Source organism: Dendrobates tinctorius, unplaced genomic scaffold, assembly GCF_039654945.1.
Source record: "Dendrobates tinctorius isolate UK_male_01 unplaced genomic scaffold, ASM3965494v1 ptg000147l, whole genome shotgun sequence".
NCBI lineage: Eukaryota > Metazoa > Chordata > Amphibia > Anura > Dendrobatidae > Dendrobates > Dendrobates tinctorius.
In genome coordinates this window covers 10,371,500-10,384,652 of record NW_027361814.1, presented here as the reverse complement: position 1 = coordinate 10,384,652, position 13,153 = coordinate 10,371,500, and the positions used below count along the sequence as shown (strand labels likewise).

Genomic DNA, 13,153 nt, shown 5'->3' with positions numbered 1-13,153 from the left:
AGCTGAGGATTTAACTCCTGGCATTTTCATAAGGGAGTGGAAGAACTTGCTATTTTGCCTGTCCCAAAGAGGTGGTTTAATCGCAGATGGCATTTCTGCTTCAATGAAACGGAGAGAGACACAGCTATTGGAAAATAAAATTTTTCTGGCAGCTGTTTATGTGGACCCAAGTCATCGTATATTGCTTGATGATCAACAGCTTACTAAAGGAAAAGAAGCTCTGATTGAGGTAGTAGTTAGGATGAGTGGCCTACAGGAGTACTGCCAGACGCAAGAGGACTTGGGTCCTGACAGTGCTACTGCTGCCATATCTTCATCCTCATCAGATGAGGAGTTTGACTTTGACAAAAATTTGGATGACATGGAGCAGGCAAAGCGTTGCCGCAAGGAAAAAGATTTCACTCTGTCTCCTATAGCAAGCAGACTGACCATATTTCAGCAAAATGTTTCACTTGTTCTCAAAGAAATAGAAAAATTCAACCGTTCATCAAAACTGACTGTGCATGAGGCAATTCCTTTATACTTGGAAATTGTTAGAGATGTTGCCCATGTGGTTACGGCTTTGCCTCCAACCCAAGTTACTGTAGAGAGGTTGTTCTCTGGCCTTAAAATTATTAGGTCAGATGTGAGGTCATCTATGAAGGAGGCAATTCTATTTCTTAGAACAAATTCATAGACTGCACAAATGTTTAGTATGTTTTTGTTGAAATCTGTTTTTTGCCACTTACATAGTTTATTACATAGTGCATATATATATATATATATATATATATATATATATATATATGTAATCGATATTACATAGTGTATTACATATTTACAATTTATTACAGTTTTTTGTGTTCTAAAGTTGTATTCCAATAAATATATATTATGTTCTAAATATCTTGATTATCTAATATATAAAGCTCAATGTGTATGTATGTATGTATGTATGTCTGTCCGGGATTGGCATCTGCACCGTCGCAGCTACAGCCACAAAATTTTGCACAGTCACACGTCTGGACCCCGAGAGCGTCATAGGCTATGTTGTGAGGCGAAATTTTAACCCCAAACATTCCAATTCAAACAATTTTGCCTATTATTCTTATCATTTCTATGGTGTTATCGTCCTTCTGTAAAGCTGGAAATAACACAATTTATTACCGTGCCAACACAGATCACCCTCTGACACAGACTGCAGGGGGAGCCCAGTATCACACAGGATAGGATTAGATACACAGCTCAGCAGAAAGTATCACACAGGAGAGGATTAGACACATGGCTCAGCAGTCAGTATCACACAGGATAGGATTAGATACACAGCTCAGCACACAGTAACACACAGAATAGTATTAGATAGACGGCTCAGCAGACAGTATCACACAGAATAGGATTAGATACACGGCTGAGCAGTCAGTAACACAATAGGATTAGATACACAGCTCAGCAGAAAGTATCACACAGGAGAGGATTAGGTACACAGCTCAGCAGACATTATCACACATGATAGGGTTAGATACACAGCTCAGAAACAGGATGTGCCAAAGGAGAGGACATTTTCATTCCAAGAATTCCTCTCATTCCATCTGATTTGTTTTTTGATTTTAAACGCCTCCAGTTTCCAGTTCGACTGGCATTTGCAATGTCCATTAACAATGCTCAGGGACAGTCCTTGAAAGTAGAAGGGATAGATTTGCAATCTCCATGCTTTTCTCATGGTCAATTTTACATGGTCTGTTCAAGATTTGGAACTGCCAAAATTCTGTTCATCATTGCACCGAAAGGAAAAACCAAAAATGTTGTTTATCAAAAAGCTCTTGAATGAGTTGTAAATAAAATACTATCAATACTTGGGTAATCGCTTAGTTAATTTGTGTTGAATATATGATGTGAAATGTTTTTATGTGCAATATAATCGTTATAATTTGTTATAACTAACCACAGTTGGTTACTATGCCCGGGCAACGCCGGGCTCTTCAGCTAGTTGTATCATAAAAATTATTAAATGTCTGATGTTCACATTGTACTAAAAATAAATTTTTCACTTAAATATAAGCAATATATGTGGGAGTCGGAGTCATGGCGTTGGAGTCGGTGTAAGGCTGTGTTCACACAGCGGTTTTTACCGCGGTTTTCACTATAAAACCGCTAAAAATAAGCTGCACAGTCATTTCTATGCATTTTGCACTTTTTGTGCATATTGATGCTTTTTTTACTGCGAAAAAAACGCATCGCGGTGAAAAACGCAGCATGCACATTAATTTTGTGGATTTTTCCGCGGTTTTGGCTCCTTCCATGCGTTTAGAAACCGCTGCGGAAAATAACGCATCAAAACTGCGCAAAAAACGCCGCGGAAAAATAGGTGCGGTTTCTGGGAAGGGATTCAGGTTTTTGAGCAGAAGTTTTCTGCAACGTGTGCACTTAGCCTAAGGGAAATTGAGGAGTCAGAGTCGCAGGTTTGGCTTACCAACTCCACAGCCCTGCTTGGCACAGAAGGAAAAATTGTAAGAGCTTTCACAGGACAGCGGGTCTTCCAGTAATAATGTCCCGGTAGAGGCTTCCATCTCTTAGGGTTGCCTTACAGAGTTTCATTAAAAGTTGCCTTACTTCTGCTTTACAATGAAACTTTCTCATTGACAACCATTTTTAGTGCAACTTGAAGTTGGATATTAAAGTTGTCATTAAAATGTCAATTAGAACATTAAACAGTTCAGCAAGTAAATAGTAATACTTGTCCCATATGGTTCCCAAAACACAACCTGCATTATATCCCAAAGCTGCGTTCACTTTGCGGCTGTGGAGTCGGTAAGCCAAACCTTCGACTCCGACTCCTCAATTTCCATGACATCAACTCTGACTCCACCCAAATTGGCTCAGACTCTGACTCCACAGACATGGTTACTACCAGAAAGGGTCAAACTATCCGCACAGACAGCACTAATATTGGCCGAAATTCTATTATGCAGTGGTGACAATAGCAATGTATACACCAAGCAGCACAAATCATGTCTAGATCCTGAACAGGCAGGGACTGATGAAGCGTACAGCAATACGAATAGTAATGACAGAATGTGAGGCATAAGGTTATCCGGGAATGCTCGCGTGCCAATAGTGTGTCTTCGGCGTGCTCGGAAAATATGTTCTAGTCCCCACGGCTGTTCGACAGCTGCAACACATGCAGGAATTGGCTAACAAACAGCCATGTGTCCTCGAGCATACCGTACTAGTCGAGCACATCGAAAACACTAATAGCACCTTACCCGAGCACGTTTGTGCATCACTAGTTAAAACATAGTCAGTGTTCACACAGCATTAAAAAAAAAAAAAAAAAAAAAAAAAAAAAACACTCCTAAAAAGCCATGTGTACACAACGTCTTAAATTCAAACTAGATGAGCTTTTCCAAGCAGAAGATGCTTCAGGAAACTCCGGAGTAATTTTTCCTGATACATCTTCTGAGTACTTTTTCATAGTTTCCCAAGTTTTTTTTTTTGGTAAGGTTTAAGTCAGAAAATTTTTTGTAGGGTTTTAGGAGTCCCCCCCCCCCCCCCAAAGCAAAAACACATCTTTGCACTTTACAATACAAGTCAGTCAGAAAGAAACAAGAGCATCTTATGAGCAGAAAACACCAAGAATGGACATATCGATTAACCGTTGGGTGTTTTTAGAAACCTGAAACTGGTCTAAAAGGTGATCGAACATGTGCGCAACAAGCAGCTTTATATTTATTTTCTCCATACAAGGTTTCTGCGTAAGAATTTGCCTGAAAAAAGACATCATGTGCACACAGCCAAACAGTGAGTGGTGCTAGAAGTGACTGTAAAGGCTGAATTCACACGTGGCTTTTTTTCGCGTTTCCGCAGTGGTTTTAACCGCGCGATTTTGCCGCGAAAAATAAGCATCCCATGCATTCCTATGGGATTCCGCAATGCTGTGCTAATGCTGCGGTTTTTACCGCGGCGGAATCGCTTCGCGGTAAAAACCGCAGCATGCTCATTAATTTTGCGGAATCGCGGCGATCCCGCACCCATAGGAATGCATTGTTCCGCTTACTTCCCGCATGTGGCTGTGCACAACATGCGGAAAGTAAGCAGAACATTTGCGGATGGTACCCACGGTCCGGAGGAGAGGAGACTGTCCTCCGGGCTTTGGGTACCATATCCCTGTAAAAAAAGAGAATTTAAAATAAAAAATATTGTTATTCTCACCTTCCGACATCCCGCGCAGCCTTCCCGCTTCTCTCCACGCTCTCGTTCCCAGTAATCCTTTGCGAAAATGCCCGCGATGACGTCCGCTCTCGCGGGATCGCGAAGTCTCGCGGTCATTCGCGCGATGTCATCGCGGGCATTTTCTCAACGGATTACTGGGAACGGCTGCGCGGGACGTCGGAAGGTAAGAATAACACCATTTTTTATTTTTTTTTTACATTTTATCTTTTACTACTGATGCTGCCTAGGCGGCCTCAATAGTAAAAAGTTGGTCACACTTGTCAAACACTATGTTTGACGAGTGTGACGAACCTGTCAATCAGTTCTCCAAGCGATGCTACAGATCGCTTGGAAAACGCTAGCATTTTGCAAGCTAAATACGCTTGCAAAATGCTATTTTTTCCGCGGGAATATCGTGGGAATTTAAAATGCGATTTTCCCGTGGAATGGAATTCCGGAATTCTCACGGTAATTTCCGCGAGAGTTCCGGTACGTGTGCACATAGCCTAAATGTTATTTCACGTAAATATTTTCTGTGGATACATTTTATAAAACACAGAATAATCCATACTTATATCTTAGGGTAAGTGCACACGTAGTTTTTATGTTGTGCAGAATTTGTTGGTAAATCCGCAGGATAAGAGTCCTGCGGTTTATCTGCGGATTGGCCTGCGGTTTCACACCTCATAATGATAAGGTGAGAAACCACACAAAGAATTGACATGCTGCGGATTGTAACCCGCGGAAAAATCCGCAATATGTGCACTGCGGTTTTTTTTCCATAGGAAATAAAGGTACTGTACACCGCAGCAGAATCCGCAGCGTGTGCACATACCCTCAGCCTTCTCCAGTTGTAGAGGTGTGATGGGTGTAAACATTAGATACATTACATTAGCAGGATACACTGTTCTCTGTAGCATAAGTGTTACAGTCTATTTCCAGAGGCCAAGGTGAGTCTCCCAAGAACATACCAGCATTAACCCCTTGTGCAGACCTCCTAACACTCACTGCTCGTTTTATTCCCTTCCATCTAGCAAAAGAGACTGCAGACAACTGACAGGGAGCAACGTCTGCGTAGTAAGTCTACACCACAAAACTCAAAGAAACATCTCCGCTCAACCAAATGCTTCTTCCGCAACGTGGGAGGCAAAAGCCCGGAGTACAGTGCAGTCCGATCTTTTAGAAAGTAAAAACGCAAAAGATTCACTGGCTGTAACAAAGTAATAGCTGCTCTAGTAACTCCACTATGTAGACATACCACGGAGTGCTACATAACAAGAACACAGGGTGACTGCATGTAGGTGTGAGAAATGGGAGCGCTTTTTTTTTTTTTTTTTTTTAAATTTTGGAGTTATAACATTAAGGCCACTTCAGGGGTGTTTACAGGACCCATTACGGTTCTCACTTATGGAGCAGATTTCCATCATTTTATTGTTAAAGCTTTGCAGCAAAATGATTTAGACATGACACAGGTAGACTAGACTAACCGCTGCCATTTGTCAGGTGTTACATGGATAAGTTGCACCACAGCATATAGAAACCACAAAACACATTCAGATCATAGCTTTTTAGTTATCCCAAAAACACTCCGCCATTAAAAAGTTCTTCCAAACATATAAAACCGACCATAGACTGGAAGCATTATAAAATATATCGTTCAAGGGGTAAGGTTTCTCCTAACGAGAACCAATAGCCCGAAACACCGTGTCTGCAAATTCAGATTCTGATTTGGCTTTTATCCTAAGTCATACTACAAGACTCGTTAAACGGTCGATTGTGACTTGTAGGATCGCTACTACCAACAGGTGGCGCTATAAAGTTCAAGGCCTTTTCCTCTCTGAAGAGGCAATTCGCAAAATATATCGTTAAAAGTAATCACCAAAGGAAAGGGTGAAAGCTTGCATATATGCGGGTCCGACTGCTTGAACCCCCATTGACCCAAAGAATGGGGTCTAAAATAATTTATCAAAAAGCATTCACTCAATAGACATGTCAGAGATAGCCAGTTGCTGTGGTTGCCCAACTCTTGCAGCCCAACAGACAACTAATGGAGCGGTTGGTGCGCACGTGCAGCCCAACAGACAACTAGTGGAGCGGTGGTGCGCACGTGCAGCCCCGCAGACGTCTAGTGAGCGGTGGTGCGCACGTGCAGCCCAACAGACAATTAATGGAGCAGTGGTGCGCACTTGCAGCCCCGCAGACGTCTAGTAAGCGGTGGTGCGCACTTGTAGCCCCACAAAGAACTAATGAAGTGGTGGCACGCAGCGGCTACATTCTAATAGGACATTTCAGATCCTTTTTATATATGGGAATAACCATTTAAAACGTCTATAGTGGGAAAACTCCACAAGATAAATCTGATCATTGGAAATGCTGCTGACTACTAATAGGGTCCAGAGCTCCCCTTTCCTTCTCTCTGCAAGACTGCACAGAGGAAGAGTTTGGATAGCGCAGTTTTTGAGCATGCATCATCTAGTCAACATCTAGAGGGTTGGGGACACCCCATAAGTGGCAATCTCCGTCAGCTTCACAGAAAATGAATGGAGTGACGGTGCAGGCTCCACCACTGCTCTATCCAAACTCCACACTACATCGGTTGAGCAGAGAGAAGGAAAGATACGGTCAGGACTCCTCTTCTTGCGAGTGCCGACTGTTCCAAAGATCAGACATTTATCCGTTTTGTTGTCAGGTAATAAATCTTTATTGTTGGAAAGCCTCTTTAATAACTGACCATTATACCATAAACCTTTTGATTTGTTTTCCAGGGAAGACGACATACACAAAAAGATTTCCCCACAAAAATGACTCCAATGATGGCAAACACAACAGTTACCACTTCAGAGAAAATCATGGGTAACAACCACCAGATAAGATTTTCAACACTCAAAACCATAAATGGCAGTCATCATCAAAACAGATAAATGTTCGGCGCTTCATTACCTAGGCTAGGCCCAAATCACGTTTTACCCTTATGACAATGACTCCATTGGGATTTATATAATAATAAATTTTATTTCTACAGCGCCGACATATTCCGTAGCACTTTACATTTCAGAATCCGAAGCCCTAAAAAAATGGATTCTGACGTTTGCGTTGATGGGGGTCATTGACTCTAATGATGGAAACCGCGTCACCGTGCTGAGTGTCGGCCATTGGTAGTATGGATCACGTTTTTTGGTGCCGCCTAAAAAACAGGCAGATACTACCAAAAATGATGTCCAACAGCACACCAGTTAGGGTGAGTGCACACGTTGCGGATTCTGCTGCGGATCCGCAGCGGATTTGGCCCTGCGGATCCGCAGCAGTTTCTGCTGCATTGTACAGTACCATTTAAGTCAATGCAAACTGCAATGCCCACGGTGCGGAATTTTCTGAGGTTTTAAATCCGCAGCATGTTACTTCTTTGTGCGGATTCCGCAGCGGTTAGGTGTCAAACCGCAGGGGAAAACCGCAGGCTAGTCCGCAGATAAACCGCAGGTCTTTTGACCTGCAGATTTAGACAAATCTGTGTGGAAAAATCCGCAGAAGCCGCAACGTGTGCACACACCCTGACCCTGCCTTCATCTTTGAAGTCAATCACCCCATCATTACCAAGAGTCTGAATCGTTTTTTCCAGGGAGTCAGACCCAATGGAGCCACGGTGGATAAAACTTTACATGAACTTTTCTTAACGGTGCATTTGAACATCAATGTAACGAAGGTCTCATTCAGACGTCTGCGCTGCATCCGCTTGTTTTTCACGGATACAACACGGACCCATTAGAATCTACGGTGCTATTCACTAGTCTGTTCTTCACGGAGACATGTCAGCTATTTCCAGTATCATGGGTGAAACATGCTAATACAAGTCAATGGGTCCGTGAAAAAACACGTACAAGTACACAGGTGGCGTCCTTGTGCGGTCCATATTAACTCGCAAGGTATAGAAGAATCTGCAATTTATTTATCCATCCGTGATAAACATGGATTACACCAATACCATTTGTTTTCACGTACATGCTTAAAGGGAAATGTTGATCATCTAAGTTGATCGCCACTCGTTTACCAGCTTGCTTACACAGGCCGACGAATATTGATGGAAACCGAATGATCGCCAGTACAATTGTTCTGTCCCCATAGACAGTATGTTATTGACACCACATGTTTTTTACAGGCTGCCGATAATTAGAATTTTTAAGCTGTACTGAAAAATCTAATCACTTGACTAAGGCCTGTCTCACACTTCAGTTGTTTGACGTCATTCAAAATCTGCCGTTTTTATAAAAAAAAAAAAAGCGGATCCTCCATTTTTTTTTTGGCGGATCCATTTTTTTCCCCCATAGACTTGCATTAGAGGCGGATTTTGACTGATGGTCGTCCGTTGCATCCGTTTTTTGACAGATCCGTTTGAATTGTAGCATCCGCCAGCTGGAGTAGACAGGACAATGTAACATTTTTTCCCAGTGGCGGACCGCTATTTTAAACTGCGCATGCCTGGAAGATTTTCCCTTTCATGCATTTTAACCCCAAACGGCGTTTTGGAAGCGGCGAAAAAAAGTCTATCTCCTTTTCAAGACCTCTGTTCCTTTAAATTTCATACACTTAGCTGCTGCAGCGGATCCGTCCAGGAAACGGAACCGGCGGCATCTGTTTGTTGCAAAACGGAATCGGATCCGTTTTTTCACACTTTGCCGGTTGGCAACTGACGTCAAACAACTGAAGTGTGAAACAGGCCTAACGAGCAGTTTGCTCATTCAACAAGTGAGCGCATGTTCACACGGGCAAGCAGTCATGAACTAGCGTTGTTAAAGATAATTTCATTGCTTGTTGTAAACGCAACATGAAGGACCATATAGTAAGGTCAACCATTGAACGTTTATTCTTGATCACTGCCCTGCGCAAAAATAGGCATCCAGTGAGCGGAAATAAAAATCATCCTTATCAAAAGTGCAAACCTGCAGCTGATAGAACTGTACGACGACGAGATTATTCTTCCTCACACACCGAAGTTGATCGCTTCATGTACCAGTGGTTCCCAAACTCCAGTCCTCACGGACCCCAACAGGTCATGTTTTCAGGATTTCCACATGAGAGAATTCCTGATGTCTTGATGATACTTCCATCACCTGTGAAATACTAAGGAAATCCTGAAACCATGACCTGTTGGGGTCCGCGAGGACTGGAGATGGGGAACCACTGACTCTAAACGGAAGCTAAAGAGCAACAGTCAACTTGATATATGTTTGATTTCCGCATTGTCCAGATAGACCTGCATTTGTTCACACTGCTTTTTTTAAAATTTTGCTCCTTTCTGAAAAAAAAAACAAAAAAAAAAACAACTACATTTTACAGTAATATGAATAAGAGCTAAAAATCTCAACTGCTCGTTAGGCCTGTTTCACACTTCAGTTGTTTGACGTCAGTTGCCAACCGCCAAAGTGTGAAAAAACGAATCCGTTTCCGATTTGCAACAAACAGATGCTGCCGGATCCGCTGCAGCAGCTAAGTGCACGACATTTAAAGGAACAGAGGTCTGGAAAAGGAGATAGAGACTTTTTTCGCCACTTCCAAAATGCCATTTAGGGTTAAAATGCATGAAAGAGAAAATCTTCCGGGCATGCGCAGTTTAAAATAGCGGTCCGCCGCTGGGAAAAAAAACATTACATTGTCCGTCTACTCCAGCCGGCAGACGCTAAAATTCAAACAGATATGTCAAAAAACGGATGCAACGGACGACCATCAGTCAAAGTCCACCGCTAATGCAAGTCTATGGGGAAAAAAAACGGATCCGCCAAAAAAATTGCGGATCTGCTTTTTTATAAAAACGGCGGATTTTGACTGACGTCAAACAACTGAAGTGTGAGACAGGACTAAGATGTGCTGAGAAAATGACAATGTTGCAGAACACAAGATACATTGTATAAATCACAAATAGAGAAACATAATGGAAACAAATCACACAATGGTCACCATGAATCACAGGCACAGCTAATATCACAGGGCTCCATCTCGCTCCTACACAGGTCACAAATGCAATCACGTGGCGCCATATTTACGGCCTTTTTCCCCCCCTTCACAATGCAGTTCAGCAGTCCCATGCAAAGTGCACATTTATAACTTTATGCCATTCAGGTAGATGGGTGTGATAGGAATTAGTGACGAGCGAAAATGCTCAGATAAGGTGTTATCCGTGCGTGTGGTAACCGAGTGTCTTTGGCGTGCTTGAAAAATATGTTGGAGCCCCCGCGGCTGCATGTGTCGTGGCATTTCGACAGTCACAACACACGCAGGGATTCCCTGTTTCTTAGGCAATATCTGCATGTGTTACAGCTGCTGTCTAACAGCCGCGGGGGCACCAACATATTTTTCGAGCACACCGAAGACACTTGGTTAGCACCCGAGCATGCTCAGATAATACCTCAACACTATTAGGAATCAAACATCCACTTTTCACAAATAGAACACGGACCTGTCAGTCTACGGCGCAGTTCACATGACCATTTTACTTTGTGGACAGATGCCCCCACCAAAAAAAAACAACAAAAAACTGTCCTTTGTCATCCGATCCGAATGACGGGAAACTTATCCATTTGATCAATGGCTCTATAAAAAAAGGAAAAAAAAAAACAAAAACCACAGCAGCTAGCACACGGACGCCATCAGCATGTTATAAACGGACATCGGAATGAGAACCAAGGATCAACTTTTTCATCCTACATGGAGCTATGTACGTCTCGGATGGCACACCCGCACGCGACACACGGACGGCACCGATACGCTGTCAAGTTCTCTTTCACGAACCATCACCCCAAACAAAAAAAGCAAAATGACTTTCCTAGGACTGAAGCCCCCCCCCCCCCCACTGGGCATACGTTCTGTGAAAAGAAGCCGCACGTCTGAACGACGCCTTATAGAAAGCCGCCGGCGCCATCGGTGGAAACATCACTCATTCCCAGCATTTCTTATCCTATCATTGGCCCCAGCAGAGAGATGCAGGAGCCCCCTGAATCCCACGGCAGGCTCCACACCCCAGCGATGGCAGCGTCCGTGCACTGGTCGCAGGTCGGAACAGCGCAGACACTTTGTAAATATTTACACAAAAGTGTAAACAAACAAACAAGAAGTCTTGACATAGCGCCTGTCATGTGCGACATTTCCTCGTGTGGTGAGACATTTGTGCGGACCGGCGGCAGCGCCTCATCACAGAGCGCCCGTCACTCAGTGCGGACCGGCGGCAGCGCCTCATCACAGAGCGCCCGTCACTCAGTGCGGACCGGCGGCAGCGCCTCATCACAGAGCGCCCGTCACTCAGTGCGGACCGGCGGCAGCGCCTCATCACAGAGCGCCCGTCACTCAGTGCGGACCGGCGGCAGCGCCTCATCACAGAGCGCCCGTCACTCAGTGCGGACCGGCGGCAGCGCCTCATCACAGAGCGCCCGTCACTCAGTGCGGACCGGCGGCAGCGCCTCATCACAGAGCGCCCGTCACTCAGTGCGGACCGGCGGCAGCGCCTCATCACAGAGCGCCCGTCACTCAGTGCGGACCGGCGGCAGCGCCTCATCACAGAGCGCCCGTCACTCAGTGCGGACCGGCGGCAGCGCCTCATCACAGAGCGCCCGTCACTCAGTGCGGACCGGCGGCAGCGCCTCATCACAGAGCGCCCGTCACTCAGTGCGGACCGGCGGCAGCGCCTCATCACAGAGCGCCCGTCACTCAGTGCGGACCGGCGGCAGCGCCTCATCACAGAGCGCCCGTCACTCAGTGCGGACCGGCGGCAGCGCCTCATCACAGAGCGCCCGTCACTCAGTGCGGACCGGCGGCAGCGCCTCATCACAGAGCGCCCGTCACTCAGTGCGGACCGGCGGCAGCGCAGGAGAGGAGTTGTGCTACTACTCACATCATCGAACAGAGTGCCGACGTTGGCTGTGACCAGCAGGATCCCGGTGCCCGGGGCAGCCGCTCTCCCCGCCATACTGTCCGGATCAGCAGCGTCCACCGGGAGCAGCGCGGAGCATGGAAGGAGTCAGCGGCAGAGGTGGAGAGCGCTCCGGCGTCTCGGCTCCGTGCAGCGGCGGCGGCGGCGGCAGGCAGCCCCGGCGCTCAGGGACGGCTCCTGGACATCCCCCGGCCCCTCCAGCGCCTCTAGATCCGGCAGCTGCCTGCAGCACATGAAGCCATGCCCGGCCGAGCCTGCTGCACAACTTCCCGCGGCTGCAAGTTCCTGTGTCCGGGAGGGACGGCTCCGGCGGCGCAGATTGTGCGGCGGGTGCACCGTGCGGCTCCTCTACAGCAGAGCCGCCGGGACTGAGCAAACGGCAGGGGGCGGGGATAGGGGAGTAGCCTGGTGACGTCACTACAGAGGGTCAATCCCCTGATCTCTTAAAGGGAAAGTGTCCACCTGACACCTGCAGTCTGCATCTCTCTATCTGCTGGGGGTGGTAGTCAGTGACAGCGAAGCCTGCATGTATTCACAATGTCACACACACTATGTGCATACAAGGATGGGTAAACAGTCTTAAAGGAATTGTCCACCTCTGCTGACATTTTTTCTTACTTAATCAGTGTATTTTGGGCTAAAAATCATTTTAGCAATTTGTTTTCATTAAAAATGTTGCGTGGTTCGGCTTTTACAGGCGCTTTGTTTCCCTGTACCATAAATCATAACATCCAGCTCCTCACCCCCGGTGTATAACATCCAGCTCCTTACCCCCGTGTATAACATTCAGCCCCTCACCCCCGGTGTATAACATTAAGCTCCTCACCCCCGGTGTATAATATCCAGCCTCTCACCCCCGGTGTATAACATCCAGCCCCTCACCCAGGTGTATAACATCCAGCCCCTCACCCCCGGAGTATAACATCCAGCTCCTCACCCAGGTGTATAACATCCAGCCTCTCACCCCCGATGTATAACATCCAGCCCCTCACCCAGGTGTATAACATCCAGCCCCTCACCCCCGGAGTATAACATCCAGCTCCTCACGCC

The 13,153-nt window shown here is 45.7% G+C and overlaps 1 protein-coding gene across 5 annotated transcripts in view; it reads right to left on the bottom strand.

The window, feature by feature from the left end:
- Positions 1-12,529, bottom strand: part of INPP5A (inositol polyphosphate-5-phosphatase A) — a 485,401-nt gene extending 472,872 nt beyond the window's left edge. The window contains exon 1 of one of the 5 annotated variants that reach the window (XM_073546403.1): positions 12,065-12,529. In XM_073546403.1, coding sequence (XP_073402504.1) covers positions 12,065-12,139 — 75 coding nt within the window. In that variant the 5' untranslated portion in view covers positions 12,140-12,529. The remainder of the gene's footprint in view (positions 1-12,064) is intronic. The other 4 variants (XM_073546401.1, XM_073546399.1, XM_073546404.1 and 1 more) reach the window with 4 other exon arrangements.
- Between the last annotated feature and the right edge of the window lie 624 nt (positions 12,530-13,153).